This window comes from Cebidichthys violaceus, unplaced genomic scaffold (genome assembly GCF_023349555.1).
Source record: "Cebidichthys violaceus isolate CVI_PGR_0920_01 unplaced genomic scaffold, fCebVio1.0.p SCAF_17, whole genome shotgun sequence".
NCBI lineage: Eukaryota > Metazoa > Chordata > Actinopteri > Perciformes > Stichaeidae > Cebidichthys > Cebidichthys violaceus.
In genome coordinates this window covers 5617954-5635019 of record NW_027176340.1, presented here as the reverse complement: position 1 = coordinate 5635019, position 17066 = coordinate 5617954, and the positions used below count along the sequence as shown (strand labels likewise).

The 17066-nt window shown below is 39.0% G+C and overlaps 1 protein-coding gene across 14 annotated transcripts in view; it reads left to right on the top strand.

Annotated features, from left to right (window-relative positions):
- atp2b2 (ATPase plasma membrane Ca2+ transporting 2) overlaps positions 1 to 17066 on the top strand; it is a 125879-nt gene that overhangs the window by 87471 nt on the left and 21342 nt on the right. For 7 of the 14 annotated variants that reach the window (XM_068712313.1, XM_068712314.1, XM_068712312.1 and 4 more), the window contains 5 exons: positions 1187 to 1279; positions 3062 to 3103; positions 6049 to 6213; positions 7676 to 7890; positions 8493 to 8735. In XM_068712313.1, the coding sequence (XP_068568414.1) occupies positions 1187 to 1279; positions 3062 to 3103; positions 6049 to 6213; positions 7676 to 7890; positions 8493 to 8735 (758 nt within the window). The remainder of the gene's footprint in view (positions 1 to 1186; positions 1280 to 3061; positions 3104 to 6048; positions 6214 to 7675; positions 7891 to 8492; positions 8736 to 17066) is intronic. The other 7 variants (XM_068712319.1, XM_068712326.1, XM_068712317.1 and 4 more) reach the window with 3 other exon arrangements.

The following is a 17066-nucleotide window of genomic DNA, read 5'->3' as shown; positions in this document are numbered from 1 at the left end:
AGAGAGGTCCTTTAAATTGTTCAAAAAAATCCTACCCTACATTTTGCACTTAATACTTCAATTATGGCTGGACTAATTTATATAACTTTAAAAACTTAATTTAAAGTTGTATTAAGACTACACAATTATAAATTGATTACTTTTGGCAGCTGATACTCTTTTTTTAAATAATTTGAACTAAAATAAACGAGATGCTGTGTCTTTAAAGAAATCAACTGCTTATTATTTGATAATAAATTTAGTATAGATTTGTGATTAAAGGTCCAAGCCGGTGTAAGTCATTGAGTTGTCGTTAACAATGAACTCTAGACACAGAAACCATAAGGACACAGGGAAACAATTATTGACCTTCAATTGAATTTCCCTTTTCCAGTCATCATAGTTTATGTGACTGCTGTCAAAAGACGTTAACATATCCTTGTGAGATCTATTCCAGGTTTTAAAAAACGAAAACTCAAAACTCAACAAATATTTGGCACCTTCTCATATTTACTCGAGGACATTTCATTCGCCCCGTCAGTTAACTGGTTGGCACATGTGTATTTCCCTGGCTGATAAGTTAGCCCATTTAATTTTTATTTAGAGTTAATTTTCAGATTGGCTATGCATCACTTTTTTTTTTATCTAATTTGTTTCAGATTTTCTGCTCAAATTTTGATTTTGTGATGCTAACAGATATTACATGAATAACATGGTTTAATTGAACTTTACATTGCAACAATTACACAAAAATGACAATGAATGCAGAATTACACTAGTGTTTACTATACATGCTATTACAGACAGCACATTCAGTATCTTGAAGAAAATATTTATAAAACCAACTTATAATAGGTTTGTCTTTTTTTGTAGATTTGGTTTCACATGTTATGATATTGTTTTTTTTTTCATATAGGTTATGTTCAGATTTCATCATGTCTGTCCAATGTTACACCCATTAACATAACATTTATTAAATTAGAAAACATACATATGATTACGTAAATAATAGGTACATTACACATGTTTTAACCACACTGATCACAACACTTTAGTATTCAAATACAATCTACATATGCTGAAACTCTGTGCTATAACCATGTTATTTCTGTTCATTGTCTTGTGTGTGCACATGCGGGTGTTTGTGTGTGGGCGCGTGTGTCTGTGTTATGTTCATTTGTGTTCGGCCTTCATTGTTACTGGCTAGACTGCTCCCATCCCCCTATCCACCCCATCGCAACTATAGCCACGGATGGGGCTGCAGGCATTAATGCCCCTGGCAGTGCCAGCCTAATTAATGGTAGGTTGACAAAAACCTCTGATCACTGACCTCTTTCTGTCGTGACTTTTGACTCCTCCTACCTTCTCCATTCTCAACATGCCTCCTGTCATGGGTGCTCACCTTCTGCTCTGCTCTATCTCTTCTTTCAGTTTTGTTGAACCCTTTGAATCCATGCTGTCAATCCTCTTGTAGTTGTAGACATTAGTCTAGTTTCCCCTTTGTTTTCTCTTCCCTTTGTCTTGTAATGCTGTTAATGTATATGCATAGCATGGTGGCGAAATCCAACTGTAGGGCCATTTCCTTAGTTCGGTGTCGTAGGAGATCACTTAGTGCAAATCCTCCACTTCTGTGTTAGCTGGACAAGACGCAAAAGATTAACTTCACTCATTGTTGCACCGGGTTCTCTTTTATCATGGTCTCCGTGGAGAGCAGCCTGAAAATGTTTGTACTTAAGGCAGGGGCACGTGATTTGCACTGTAATGATGACCTTGTGCTGTCGTGGAGTGGAACAGAGTGATTTGTCATCTTCAGCTTTATTGTGACTCCAGGGAACTGGCTAATGTGGAAGTGGAGGTGAAGCGAACCATTTATTCTCCACACATGCCGAAGATTCTGAGAAAATCTGGTCTTCTAGCTCTACCTGAGCAATTTTCTAGGTGAAATTTAAGTACAAAAGCACGAAAAGACGGATTTTGTGCAATTTCTAGCCTGCAAACCACTGAGACAAACAGTGCATATCTCCATAATTATAGCCTGGGTAGATAATGGGATTAACTCTGCAGCATATAATAAATGCTTTCTTAATTAGTATGTCTTATATTGTAAACATTATGTATACATTTAGCGAGAAAACACAAGACTCTAACTTTTAGTTTTATGTTTCATGAGCTTGCAAGGTGATACTGTGTTTAGTCTTAGCAGCTCTGTTACACTACCAGCAAGTTGATTCTGCAATTTAAAACAATACCAATGTGTCATTGGAGCACACATTTAAATTAAGTTCACTCTAAGTTCGCTCCCTGTGTAAGCAGAATCCAACGGCATAATAAATTCACTGTCCCTGAACTTACCGTTTGATTTTCTTTCTGTTGTTCTTATGTAACTTTGCCATGTGGGAGGCTTTTCCTTCTGTCTCTCTCTCTCTCCCCTCTCTCTCCATGTGCATTGTTCATCTCTCCAGTCTGCTTCCCTCTTATCGTGTGATCTTGCATGTGCCTTCTGAATTTTCTTCTTATGCATGCTGTCCTCTTGTTTTGCGTGTGTGATACTTGTATGTGCGTGCTGTGTGCGTGTGTTTGTGGTGCACTCTTCCCCACTGACGTTTTTACTCGTACTGTTGATAATGCGTTTGGAATTACCTGTGCTCATAATGTTACAGTATTTAAAAATTCTGCAGACAGTGTGCTTTTTTTATTTATTTATTTTTTTTAATGTTCAGCATAATATCATGTTACACACAATATATTTTGATGTCAAAATATTGAATTACCTGGTTACTTCCTTATGCAATACAATAGCATCTATTAAAACCTTATTTCCCCCCATTTAATATAAGACAATCTGCACACTAGAGTGTTTGTTTGTAGCCTCTTGCTGTAGCTTCTGCTTACATTACATCATTTACATATCACAAGCCTTTCTATGTGACTGTCACAGAGACGTTGTATTAAAAGTCATTTTCCTGTCTCCCTGTTTGTGGGTTTTGGTTCTCACTGTGTGTGCTGTCTCTGTGGTGATACTTTGTTGACTTGTCTGCCTTGGTTATTTTTGTTGTTATTGTCTTGTATGTCTCCATCATAGGTAAAATGCAAGATGGCAATATGGAGAGCAACCAGATTAAAGGTAACCAAACCATATCTTTCACTCTCTCCTCCCCTGCTTTCTCTCTTCCTCCTTCTCCTCCTCCCCTCTCTTCTTCTTCTTCTTCTTCTTCTTCTTCTTCTTCTTCTTCTCCTTCTCCTCATTGTTTCCCTTCTATGGAGTGTGGTGTAAGCTCTGGGTCAAATGCAGGAAAGTCCCGCATTGCTTTATTTGATCCAGCTGTCTCAAGTTATTGTACAGTGCTAATTTAGATTCCAACTGTTGAAGTAAATCCCAGAGAATGTCAGTGTTTGACCCAGGTTTTACCTATGTTCAAATAGAGTAGAAAATCCCTCCTCTTCACTCTGTCTGTCACTAATGTGTTGTCCCTTGTCTGTTGTTTTGTTGTTGTTCTTGCTGTGTTGTTGACTTGTCCTGATCTCTACGAGAAAACAGAAATCTGTCCCTCAACTACTGTATCCTGCTTACTTGGTGTTTCCCTTTCCACCAAAAACGCTCAAAGCTGTCCTCTGAGAACTCATGTTGTATACCACACCCTGGTTTCCCCTTTTCACTGTTTCATGAAATTTTCCCAACATGCTATGACGTCAATTGTCTGTAATTAAAAGTGATACGGTGGCGTTGATGGTCACTACAATAACGTTCATTTTATCATTATTAATCTATCAATCAAATTATTTAAAAAAAATGAAAAATGCTCATCCTAGGTTACCAAACAGGTGCCTTCAAATGTATTAGATGTGACTAATAAAATATGTTTAAAAAAACAGAATTCATTATTTAATTAATTCAAGATTTTTGATTGCACAAGTGAAAGGACAAATCTTTCTGTCATTTAAAAATTACAACTTTGAAATTGTTCACCACTCCTTTAAATAAATGAGTCACTATGATTTTAGTCACTGTCTGCGCAGGAGGTAACACAATGGTGATTGAGCCTATGGCCCATGAAATTATTGTAACATTTCTATATTTGCATTATGAAAAACTGGGTGATTGTGATGGCATTCCTGGAAAGAAAATATTTGTATACACTCAAGAAATGAAACTATGCACAAATTTCGGAAAACTTGAAGCTCATCATCAAGAAAAAGACCCACACTGCTAAAGTCTAAGCATTATTTTCACTTAAATAGAAATTCTAAATCAACCGGCACTGGAAAAGCATGGTGAGATGGACTAAGAGGCACAAGCTAAGCAAGTCAGTGTCCCCGAAGCAAAGGGGCAAAAGGGTAAATGAAGACTCTTGACACCTTCATACTATGTTTACAGTGTTCAATACATCAGCATCAGAAGACAAACCTTTATCCTGAGCTCGTATTAACATCGGGTGTTTGATCTTGCTCTTCTGCTGCGTACAGTTGAACAGAGACACTTCCTGTCTTGTGTCATGGGGGTGAAAAAACAAAATGCACAAACAGAGAGACATAAGACAAATGTTCAACATTAAAAGGAGCAAACATAATACATGCGTCATTGTGATTGGAAAACTGGGCTGCGATGAGTCTTGGTAATGGGCTTCATTAACAGAGAAGCACTGTACTGTATGTTTGTTAGGAGGAGAGAGATGGAGACGGAGTGAAGTCTTTTTTTTTTTTTTTACAGAAAACAAGTAATCTTGTTTTTGTCACACTACAAAAACAATCTCAGAGTATAAATAGACAGAATATCAGATATTCTCAAAGTGTGAAGATAGATTAAGTATATGTAAAATAAATAGATCCCAGTTTTTTAGCAAATGATCAATCACTGAGTGGATTTGAACGTGTTGACATCTGGAATCAGTTTCAATTTAGTTTTTTGAGCACAACAAAGACAGTCGTTTCAAAAACATGTCTGTCGCGGTCTGCAGCATTTGTGTTGTGGTTGTTCCGGCCTCCTCCCTGAGGTGTTTTGTTTTATTGGAATGTTTGATCACTTTCAAGTACAAAGTTCTACTATTTGGGGATTTCCAATCATTCCTGTAGTTTCATGGCATTATAATTATAAGAGATGAGCTTTCAATATTGTGTATTTTTCTCATGCAGTTCTGTGGTCATATTATTGTCAGAACAGCTTTCTTCACCTTAGATCTCTGCTCTGGCCTCCAGTATGGTATGAAGTTGCTTTTAAAGCACTGCTGCTATCTATATATTATGGTCTATCCTGTACATCACTCAATGGATAAAGGCTATATGTTTTTGTCTTGCTTTTAGAATTTGAGTCCTCTACACCCACAAAGTCATTTGAAAATGATCTGTGAAGTGTTTCCAGAGTAAAAAGAAAACAGCTAAACAACTTAACTTAATCGTAATTATGCTAATAGTAATTAACAAACATCTAGAAGGCTTGAGACTCTATTTTGGACGGAAAATTTATATTATGAATTATGCTTTTTTTAGACTTCATCCCTTTTATGAATTTTGAATCTTTTCTTATCTGGTTCTTTTGTATTTTGATTATTTTTTATGTGAAGCAGAGTGAATTTTCCTTGTGTGTGAAATATGCTACATTGTATATAATATTTCCCTATATCGGTGCCTAAATAATCTGTGACCATGGCTTTCGCCTTGGATGTAGGACCACTGAATTATTCATGACTTACTGTAAATATGTGTTTGTGAAGGAAAAAAACAGCTTGAATAATAAGAAACTCAACCCTTACTTCAACAAAAGAAGACCTACATCATCATGAATTTTTAGCTTTCATTATCTACACAGAAACAAGGTCCACAGCATAGACTGTGATTTCACCACAAAGACAATGCAGGGACAAACATTAACAAATCCTAATATGGTATGTAAAAAGCTTAATACATACCAATGTCATATGATCTCTTCTTGGTTTTGAATCTAAACTGTATTTCTTTGCTAGTGTAAAAACCTGGCTGTTGAAGCCTGGCTTCCTGTTCCTTTTCGCTCCCTTGGTCTAATTTACATTTCTGATGCTACTGCTATCTTTTTTGTTGTTGTTGTGGTGTTTACAGTGAAGAAGCAGGATGGAGCAGCTGCCATGGAGATGCAGCCTCTGAAGAGTGCTGAAGGTGGAGAGTCCGACGAGAAAGAGAAGAAGAAGCCGTCTGTTTCGAAGAAAGAGAAGTCTGTGCTCCAAGGGAAGCTGACCAAACTGGCTGTCCAGATTGGCAAAGCAGGTACGGCAAAGTGCACACGGACAAGTCTGTCACTCAGTCAGGCAGTTAAATCAGGGACAACAAGGCACTGAGCATTCATGCTGTTCAACAAAGCACGATGTTGCACTGATAAGACTCATTTCTTTGTCCCTTAAAGCAATCAGAGTAGTCTAGAAGAATGCTGAAGTTATTGTTATGGAACTGTAGAAGAGCCTGTTAACTTTATTTTTTCTAAATGGCCTTCCCTCCAGGGACTTGCTGAGTGATTGTAGTGGGAAGAACTGAGAGCGCATTATGCTTGTCGTTATGCTTTTTCACTTCAATCTATACCACAATCAATCAATTGCTTATATTGCCATTTAAAGCAATTTATGCCACCAAGGAGTTGATGTCTAAGCGTTTTTAGTAACAAATGTCCATATGCCATTCAAGCCCACTCTGTGGGTGTCCTCGCGACAGCAACATAATACAAATTGAACAAATGATTGCAATGAATATTACATACCTAAAATACTTAATGCAACAAAGGAAGGGGTTTCTGGACCAGTATGGGAGAATTATAATTCTTCTGCCTGTTCTTTAATACGTTTTTACCAATGCTTTCTTTAAAGAGCCGTTTTCTTTTTTTTTTATTATTAAAAAGTTTAGTTTTTCTCATTTTCTAAGAATCCCTGAAAGAAGTCTTTGTTTTTACAGTGGGTTTGTACATCAGACTCTTGGTGTGAGTGATGGAATAAGGACGTGGCGTCAGAACAATTAAATACCGTGGATGGGTTAGCATACAAGCAGCACTGTAGGGTCACATGGCCTCCCTGTGGGTCTGGCATGAAAAACGCTTCGTCTTAATACACTTCAGGGTCTCAGTTACTGCAGCTTCTCTGCTCTGTACAGTATACACTGTATTTACCTGACACCAGGTGTGTTTTATTCGCCCAGATATCATGAAATTTGTATAGCTTACGTGACTGCATTGCATTTACACCATGCAAGTTAATGTATCAGCCTCTATGTATGGATGCACAAACAGAGCCAGGAGACGTGTTAAAGAAAGCTACCTGCCATCTTTGATGATGGCATCTGGACTTTCTAGCCTCTGTAGAATCTTTCACATGCTTATTTTTCCAACCCGAGATTGCATATTATTATGAGGAAGGACGAAGAAAGAGTGATAAGTGGTTCTGGTTAGGGTCTCTCCAATTCTGTTAAGGCAACATGGTGGCTCAGTGGTTAGTGCTGTTGCCTCACAGCAACAAGGCTGTACGTTTTAATCCCTCTCGGCCCATCTGGGACCGTTAAAGGTTCTCCCCATATTTTTCATAGGCTTGTATTTGCTCCCCATACCAAAACAAATCTATGTTACAGGAGGAATTATGAATCTTCCTTGAGACACATTTTCACCCTTGGATCACATAAAAGTGTCACTCCACTCTTACCTTTTGACATCCTGTTGCTCAGCTGATAACATTTTGAATCTTTTTTTCAGGTTTGCTCATGTCAGCCGTCACAGTCATCATCCTGGTCCTGTATTTTTGTATTGACAACTTTGTGATGCAGAAGAACCCTTGGATGCCAGAGTGCTCTCCCATCTACATCCAATACTTTGTTAAATTCTTCATCATCGGTGTGACGGTGTTAGTGGTGGCCGTGCCAGAGGGGCTGCCGCTGGCTGTCACCATCTCCCTGGCCTACTCTGTCAAGGTGAGGAAGAATATTGAAAGACATACAGTCTAAAGTATGAAGTCCTTTCTATTTGTTTGACCCATCCACCACACCTCCCAACCACCCAAGTGGATAATCTTGCACTTGTCATTTCCTCTAAGTGTCTAACACTGATACAACTGCTAGTTGAAAGCCCAGGTCGTGGGACACTGGCACATCATATGATGTAAGGGTTTTGGAGTGAGAACGAGTTGTACACTGCTATACTTTTGCTGTAAGGGCGATCCACATATACATATAAGGTAGTGTGTTCACCTATGCATCCTAAATCTGTTCTCTATCTTTAACTACGGTTTACTGTGAAATATTCTCAGGAATTTTTGTGTTGTTTTATTTGTTTGTTTTGTTTTTTGTTATTTTTGAGAATGGGAAATTCCCAGATGTTTTTCAACCGTTGCTTTGAATTAAATACGCATTTTGACATACAATGTTAAAGCGTAAGCATCCCTCTTTTTGCATTGAGGCCATTATAGCCAGCGCAGTTTAAGTAGTGCCTATTAAGCCAATAGTCTAATCTAATATTTTAAAGTATTTTCAAATATGCATTCATTCCTGATCATCATGTCGTTTCCTACAAACAGAAAATGATGAAAGACAACAACCTGGTGCGTCACCTGGATGCATGTGAAACGATGGGCAATGCTACAGCCATCTGTTCTGACAAGACAGGCACGCTGACCACCAACCGCATGACGGCTGTGCAGTGTTACATTGGAGATGTGCACTACAAAGAAATCCCAGATCCTGGAACTCTGCCACCCAAATCACTGGACTTACTGGTCAATTCCATCTCCATCAACAGCGCCTACACCACCAAGATACTGGTAAGTCACCTGTAGTGGTCGCCATTGTAGACGATGCTTTAGAGCAGGGGTCGGGAACCTTTTTGACTGGGAGAGCCATAAAGGCCAAATATTTCGAAATATATTTCATTGAGAGCCATATAGTATTTTTAGTATCCTTACTATTGCCAAAGCACCCGCAAAGCTAGCGGAATTCCCGTCACCTTGCCTGGTCCACACACGTAGTTGCTGCTAACTCGTCTGCACTCTCCGCTGTAGCTGCTCGCATGCCCTTTTCCTGCTGTCCCTCGCTGGATATTTCGATGCAAATGAAGCATGGTGCGTATCGAAGTGCCGCTTTATATTTGACCGTTTCATCGATGCAATTTTATCATTGCATATTAGACATACTGCAGATCCTGCTCTGTCCACAAATGCAAATTCCTCTGTCCACGCAGCCTGGAATGCACGGTAATCATCGTCTTTTTTTCTTTTCGCCATCTTTTCCGTTACAAGGGTTGAAGCGGATAAACTAGTTGGCTATCTGATAAAATAGATTTCTTCACCTTTACAATGACCCAGACATGCTCGCGAGCCATTGGTTCCCTACCCGACCCACGGGTGACCCGTGACCTTTATCTTCAAAACTAATTTCTGTTTACTTTAAAATGACACAGTATTATTAAGAAATATCACAAGTATTTTAAAATCAGTTCCAAACTGATTTTTTTTTTTTCAACTCAAAATTGTCTGGGAGCCATATGCCGTCACCGGAAGAGCCATATATGGCTCGCGAGCCATAGGTTCCCGACCGCTGCTTTAGAGCCTTTTCTTTAGGGGTTGAACATGAATGTTACTGCATCTGAACACATACACCTAAACATGTTCATTTATTTATAGTTTACAAAATAGTAACTAAGTCTATATATACTCCTTTTATTTGTATACTGCACATCATATGTGGCACTCTCTATGAACCCTCATCACAATATTTAAGATATTCTATTATACTAAAGCCTATTTAGTTAAGTCTTAAATATCGTGGGTTAGCTGGATGGACTTCAGCTCCCTCTGTGTGAGCGGTGAAACCACATGATGAGAGCAGCCCTGGTGTAACAGTGAGACAGTTCTGCGGTGCTTTCTTCTTGGCGAAGCAAGCAGTCTGTGTCCTTGGCTGCTGCTTTAGATTCATCAGGCATTCACTCAACTTGTCACCTTGAGAACGGTTGTGTAATTTTGTCTTATCAGATATTCACAGCATAGCAGACTGTAATTTAATCCAATCTAACTAAGTGCTGGAGATTGTCTCTTGTTTACAGTGATTGCAGTGAAGAGAAATCCTCTCTAAATCAATAAGACCTGTATACAATATGACATAGACGGACGTACTGTTACATGTTCTAATCTCAGAATCTGAAACCTGTTAGCATAGATATTCCTTCAGTCTACAGGACTGAAACATTATTTTCATATTAATGCATTTGGCATAAATGTCCTAAAAGCAAAGATTGACAAATTTCCGACTGGAGCTACATGCCTCAGTAATAATTTTGGCATGACCATGATTTCTCACCTGCACACACACACACACACACACACACACACACACACACACACACACACACACACACACACACACACACACACACACACACACACACACACATTTTTGCCTGTCTGTGTCCCTATCCTTCTAAACCCCTTAAGAGTCTATGGCCGACCAACTGAAAAATACCCTTATGGAACTCGCACGGGGAAGGAGCTGAGCAGGCGGGACATCTGCGATAGAAGGATCCCACAGATTTTACGTCCTACACCTCAAGGCGCAATCACAGTCTTGGTGAAGTGTGTTGGTCACTCGGTTTGGAGATGGATGGAGAGCTACATACTTGTGTGTGTGTGTGTGTGTGTGTGTGTGTGTGTGTGTGTGTGTGTGTGTGTGTGTGTGTGTGTGTGTGTGTGTGTGTGTGTGTGTGTGTGTGTGTGTCTTTGAAGCACAGTAGAAAAGCAATGCAGTTACTGCAGGCGCACAAGAAGCACAATGTCTCCCAGGCTTTATGCCAGTTTGCGGACTGATTTTTAAAACCGTTTTACCGTCCGCTCACACAGCACCTATCTAAATATATATAACAGAGACAAATTTGTAAACTATGTACATGTATATTCTCATTTCCCTCTTCCTGAAAAAGCAGGACCTTTAGCTCGGACATTTCTCTCCACGATAATGTTCCTGTTTAAATAAAGGTTTGTTGTCAAATCTGACATCACACCACACATGCTGCAGTTTCAAAGAATCCTTTGATTTACAGGTCCATCTTTCCTCCACTTGCCAAATACCAAAAAGTGACACTGTATTTGGTTTGGACCTATAGCCTGCGCTGTAGTCAGGACAGTCCTTTTCAATTTAGAAAAGTTAGAAATGTGATAAAAACAGGAAAAGATCTAGTGGTGCAGTCGTTTCTGCATCATATACTGTGTACAATAGTCTGAACAGTAAACGACTGATTTTACCTCAAGTGCCTTCAAAAATACAAATTTAGGCGGTTTATATGTACATTTGATCAAATGTAGAATTTCTTAAAATCATGATCTGAGGAAAAAAAATATTATATTCCAAACTAACAAAAACAATGAAAGTAATATGTCCTTCAACACATATATGCATAACACTACATGTCTAAAATGAGAACGCTTGGTTGTTACATGGCAAAGACAAATATGGAAAACAAGTAAGAACAAGGCATGTGATGTTGAAGTGTTATGGGTCTCTATGGGAACTGACTGTGATAAAGATGCACTCTGCAATCGCTTGATTTCATTGAGATGAGTCTGATTGTCCAGGTTTTTCAAAAAGGGAACACATTTTCTTAATGTATTACATCTTGGTAAAGAAAGAAAACGAAGGCAACCTCATAGTTCCATCAAACAAACTGAATCACCATTTGAACTGTGTCTATAGATGACATTCACAGACTTCTGATGATATGAACAATGTTTTAAATAGGACTTTACACCGTTGCTAGGGTTTTTTTTCTTGTCTTGGCTAGCGCTCTCATTCGACTTGTTAGATTAAATGGCACATTAAGTCTGTTCTATAATCTTTTCATTCATAAAAGAGGTTACCTCATGCACTAAAGTAGGAGTCAAACTTAGGGTGAACTTCAAAAAATATCAGCGTACATACTTGTACTGTTTGTTACCTTCCATATAGTAATTACTGTACAACTTAGCTACCCATATACATACTGTACATCCAAGCCTGTTCATCCATGCATATATCCACAGAATATACGTGAATAAATATAGTACAGAACACAAAATCTAGCACATTAATAGCAGGGAGTACAGCACATGTCAGAATGAATGCATTTTTTTTTCCCTGATAGCTCTTATTAGAATAAAGAAAAGGTACAAAGGGGAAGACAGAGAACGACGGACATAATTAAGGAATGAAGTGAACTCAGAAAGCAGGATGCAAAAGGGACATTTCTGAGGAATATTTAGCACATCCCCTTCTCCTCCCCCAGCCGCCCCCACTCCCCTCAGCGCCACTCCAGCCTTGCAGTATGCTGGCTGGTGTGTTCTTATATAAGAGGCCAATCCTGTGGGATGCCATGATGGCTATGGAAGTCTTTGATGGCCACCACACAAAGGCAAAGAGGCAGGCTTTGATACCCACATCAGTACCCCTACTGCCTCTCTGGCTTCATAATACAGCAAGTGTTATGCCTCTTCTTCTTTTGTCAGCACATACCGACTCTGAAGTGAAGAAGCCTCATCCTTGGGGGAGAAATTCACACACATTTACACAATAATCCATACATAGAGTATAAGCACATGTCCATGCTCGTAGATACTGTATCCATGTGCACACGTACACTTATTCATATATTCTAAAAAAGGATGCGTGCATACAAATAAGCACACCAATTTGCCTCGCACGGCTCTTTGCAGACAAGTCAAGCATGCTACGGAGTAATTTGTGAACGGCGTTCAGTGACGTCAACGTGCTGATGTCATTTTAAAGGAACATGCCAGTGGCAAGAGCCTCATAGCAGAACAGCAACTTTTCCTCTCAACATTCTTAGTTTTGAGATGTAGTATTACATGCTTCAATAAGAAGACTTTGTTTGAGTAAAACTGGTAAAGTGCAGATGCACACATCTGTCATATCAGGCATACTCGCACTGTAGCAGGTATTCAGATCACAAGTGTATGTTCACGCAGCACAGTGGCATGTGTTTAGCATGGCTGTGTGAGTGTCCTGGGAGCTCAGTCTCATGTTTCAACCACCTGCTCAGGTCATTATTCTGGTCAGGGACAAAAGAGGTATATCAGACACACACACACACACACACACACACACACACACACATACACACACAAACATGGCTTCAATTTTGAGAAATAGGCACTTTGGGAAAATTACAGAACCTCAGTATGCGGTTAAGAAAATCAACTTGACAGAATGTTTCTGATGTTGAAACGTACATGATAGAAAAACAAGATTCAGTTCATGTTAAATAGGAAAAAAAAAACCTCCATCTGTCGCTCTGAGCATTTTATTATCAGTTATTACAACAAACTCCTTCATTTTTGTTCGGTAGTGAGTAGTGAGGTCCTACTATAATTGGTTTTGGCTCACAGTGCTTTTGTCATCTGGACATTGCGTGCTTGTTTGCGCAACATGGAGGAGAGATGAGAGTGTCTTGGATGTCTTGAGCTTGAAGCACCCAGTGTCCCTGTGGAGTAGGTTTGGACACTGAGGGAGGAGAAAGAGAACCAGTGGGGAAAAAAGCAGAAACGGAGACATCTTCAGAAGAATGATGTCCTCCTCTTCTCTTGTTCTCTCTTTGTGTGTTCAGCACTTCCTCACAGATTTTACAGTGTTGCTGAGATTGCAGTGAAAGAGAAGTCGTCATCACATTAGAATGACAATGCTTTGATGTTTCAGAGGCACAAAGCTTAATGGACTCCCTGCATTTCTCTCTCTTTTAGATACTGTGTTTCTAGTTTTTGTCTAGTCAGTGTAAATTAAATACATAAAAGCTTTATTGAGAGTGAGGTCAGTGGTAATAAATCTAATAATCTGTTAGATTTGTTGTTGTTTTTTAAAATCAAATTCATAGAATATTATATGAATGTATAGTCATTTGGTGTTGCCTTTCAGCTGGTCACCAACAGTATGGTGACCAGACCTCAGATAATAACCATGAAGTACATTTGAAGTGTTCATCATTCAAAAGATAAATCAAACTGATATTTGTGAAATAGTTAATTAAGGCAGAATGAAAGTTACAGGCAACTTAATCTAAATGTGTGTTATTTCTATATCAATAGATAGGTACACAAGTGATGTACCATGCACAGCTTTTAAAGAATGTTCTCACACAAGCCCCGATGTCAGGATGGCGTGTGGGTCTATATTAGATGTAGATAAAATAAAGAAGATAAAGTATCAATACACCTAGACATTATACCGGGTGATTCTAATGTAACAATCTCTTTTCTCTCAACTTGAATTACCTAATTAGGGTAAAGCAATATTAAGTATGTGGCCCATTGCATGTCTGTGACGTCAGAATTTGACACTTTTCAAAACTGGAAAATAAAGATGATAAAGTAAGAAGCAGGGAAGCTGACATGGCGTCAAGAGCACAACACAATTAGCTTCGTTATTAGCACATAGATTGTATATAAGAAGTGGACGTTCTAAAACAAAAACATGGACAACAGTGAGACGGGACAACGCCGTGGTAGCGACCTTTCAATCACAAGTCAGCCACGCTCTAAAGCATGGCCTTGTTTATTGTCTATTTTACTCTAAACGGGACCATTATTTACTAAATGGACATCATGCTGTACAGTATTTAAGACGACTTGATACAAGGACAGGTTTGATCAGTATTGCACTGTTACAAGATATTATTGAAAACACATTCAAACACAGTTTTGTTCACTCCACTCCTATGCCATCAATCAAATCCCTGAAGCAGAATAAAAGTCATAACAATATATTAGCTGGAAATAAAGGAAATCAATTAAATCAAATAGAAGGGGAGGGGGGTAAATATGTAGTGAAGGGGTAAATGGAAGCAAGGATAAGAAAAATGGATGAAGGGAGATTGGAAAATTATACAAGAGGACGAGCGAGAAAGCACACTGGCGTGACAAGTGTCCTCATCATGGACTGGAAGACTGTATTACTGCCCTGCAGCATGCCTCCAGGCCTTGGCCCAGTTGGCTGGTACAGTCATGTGGAGAGGAGGAATATATCGTCCACTCCTACATGAAAAGAGGGAGCGAGAAGGAAGGTGGAGGCAGTCGGGAGTGGGCCGCAGTAAGAGACTGGGGAAACTGATAGTGAGCAACAGGACAGAGTCATCCAGAGGGAGGAAGGGCAATAGGGATAGAAGGGAATGAGAGAGGGAGTGACGGCACAAAAAGTATGAAAACAGGGACGGAAATAGAAAGACACAGGAGTAAGAGAGTAAGAGGGTGGGGTTGAGTGTGAAGAGCAGGGGAAGAAAATGGAAGACAAAGGGAAGGAACAGGATGGGTGGATTAAGGAGAGCCCCGGGTGGAATAGGAAGTAAAGTTGCCAGCTCTCCCTCTGGCATATGTCCTTGCCCGCAGGAGCACCTAAGGACCAAGGAGAGGGCAGCTGTTCCTCAGCCACGTCCAGGCCAGGACGTGCCAGCTATAGCACCGTCATGCCAACGTTGGGCATCCCATGCCAGCAACTGTCCTTGTGCGTAGAAACTTGCGTCAAACAAAACCTCTGTGGAATCTCTGAGACTAAAAAGCAGCGGTATTACTGTTTGTCATGTGTTAGTTTTCTGCCTCTCCAAATGGATTTCAGTCACGAGTTTGCTTATTCAAAATGTGTTTTCTAAATGTGAATTGAAATTCAGTGAACTGAAAACTGTGATGTGTACCTTTTGCTTAATTTTGAAAAAAATAGATTTAGTTTGTTTGCTGTTTTCAAAATGAATAATTGTAATTGCAACAAAAACAGCTTTCAGTCAGGGTGATGACCCAAATATAAGATTACCCCAATTAAAAGACTTTTGCTACATCTGCTTTGGATTGACTTAATAAAACAAGACAGACTAGAACTTTCCCCCCATTGCTTTTATCCTTTACAACAACCAAGGAGAGAGTTGGCAGAGACAAACAGATAATAAATTATGAATATGTAAAGTCATTAATGTCTAGTCCTTAGTGTGAGATGGCCCCACAAATCGAATTTCCAGAGAATAAAAGTTGTCTTAGAGTACATTAAAATTCAGTTTAAATTACATATGACAGCAAATTGAGATGATTTTGGAATTAAAAACCAAAGAAACTAAAATTATGTCCGGCTGGAAATGTCTATCTTCCTTAAATGTTAAGCATTTAGTGCTGCATTTCTTGGATGAAATATGCCATACAAATTAAGTTGCATATTATCATTAATAGGCAAATATAAAATCAGTCAAATTAAAATCTGTACAAACGTCATGAAGCAAAGGGAACCACATTGTAAATAACTGATTCCCCTTGGTCAGATAATACTCTTCTTTTAGGAAAAATATGTCTTGAAGGCTGAATATATGAGTTAAAATGTTTTGCACTTGAGTGAGTTTGATTTCTAAAACTACATGTGTCTTTCAATAGATTGTGGAACTGCTGATTTACTGCATTAGAAATAGCAGGGAAGAGAACTCTTGCAAAGCAGAAATAATGCCTAGCAACGTTTAGTGTGTTTTATAAAGCAAACGACTCTTCTTTACTACGGCTTTCTGTATGAACGATAGTTCAAAACTATGATGCATGCAAACCTGTATGGTTTTAAGCTGGTTTAGTTGTTTAGTGTGATTTTTTTTTTTCCTGTTGCTGGGAGCTTATTCTCCCAAACACTTAGCAGACAGTGCGGATGACACCATTTGTTCCATCCTCTCATTAGCCAATGACAGGCAGTGTCTTCCTGATGTAATCATTGGTCATTAGGCGAAGGCATTAATTCTGTTATTTACCACAAACTCGGAATAAAGTATTTATACTCTTGTCTGTGTCTGTGAGACACACAGCTGAACATTAACCAGATATGTCCAATTACTAGGTGAACATGGGCCAGTACTCTGATTGGGTTTTAATGATTAATGAGATTTTAGATGAATTTTCTCTTTAACCCTCTCCGCTGGAACATCTGCCTCATAGCAGCTGCAGCAAAACGGACATGTAATATACGGCCAAGCCTGAATGAATCAATAACCATTGTTTCTTAAGAAATTGTGGATTTAAGATATTGAGCCGCTTAAGCAAACATTGAAAGCAGATATATCCCTCACTAGACAGGTGAATTAGGCGTTGCAATATTCAGCCAAATTA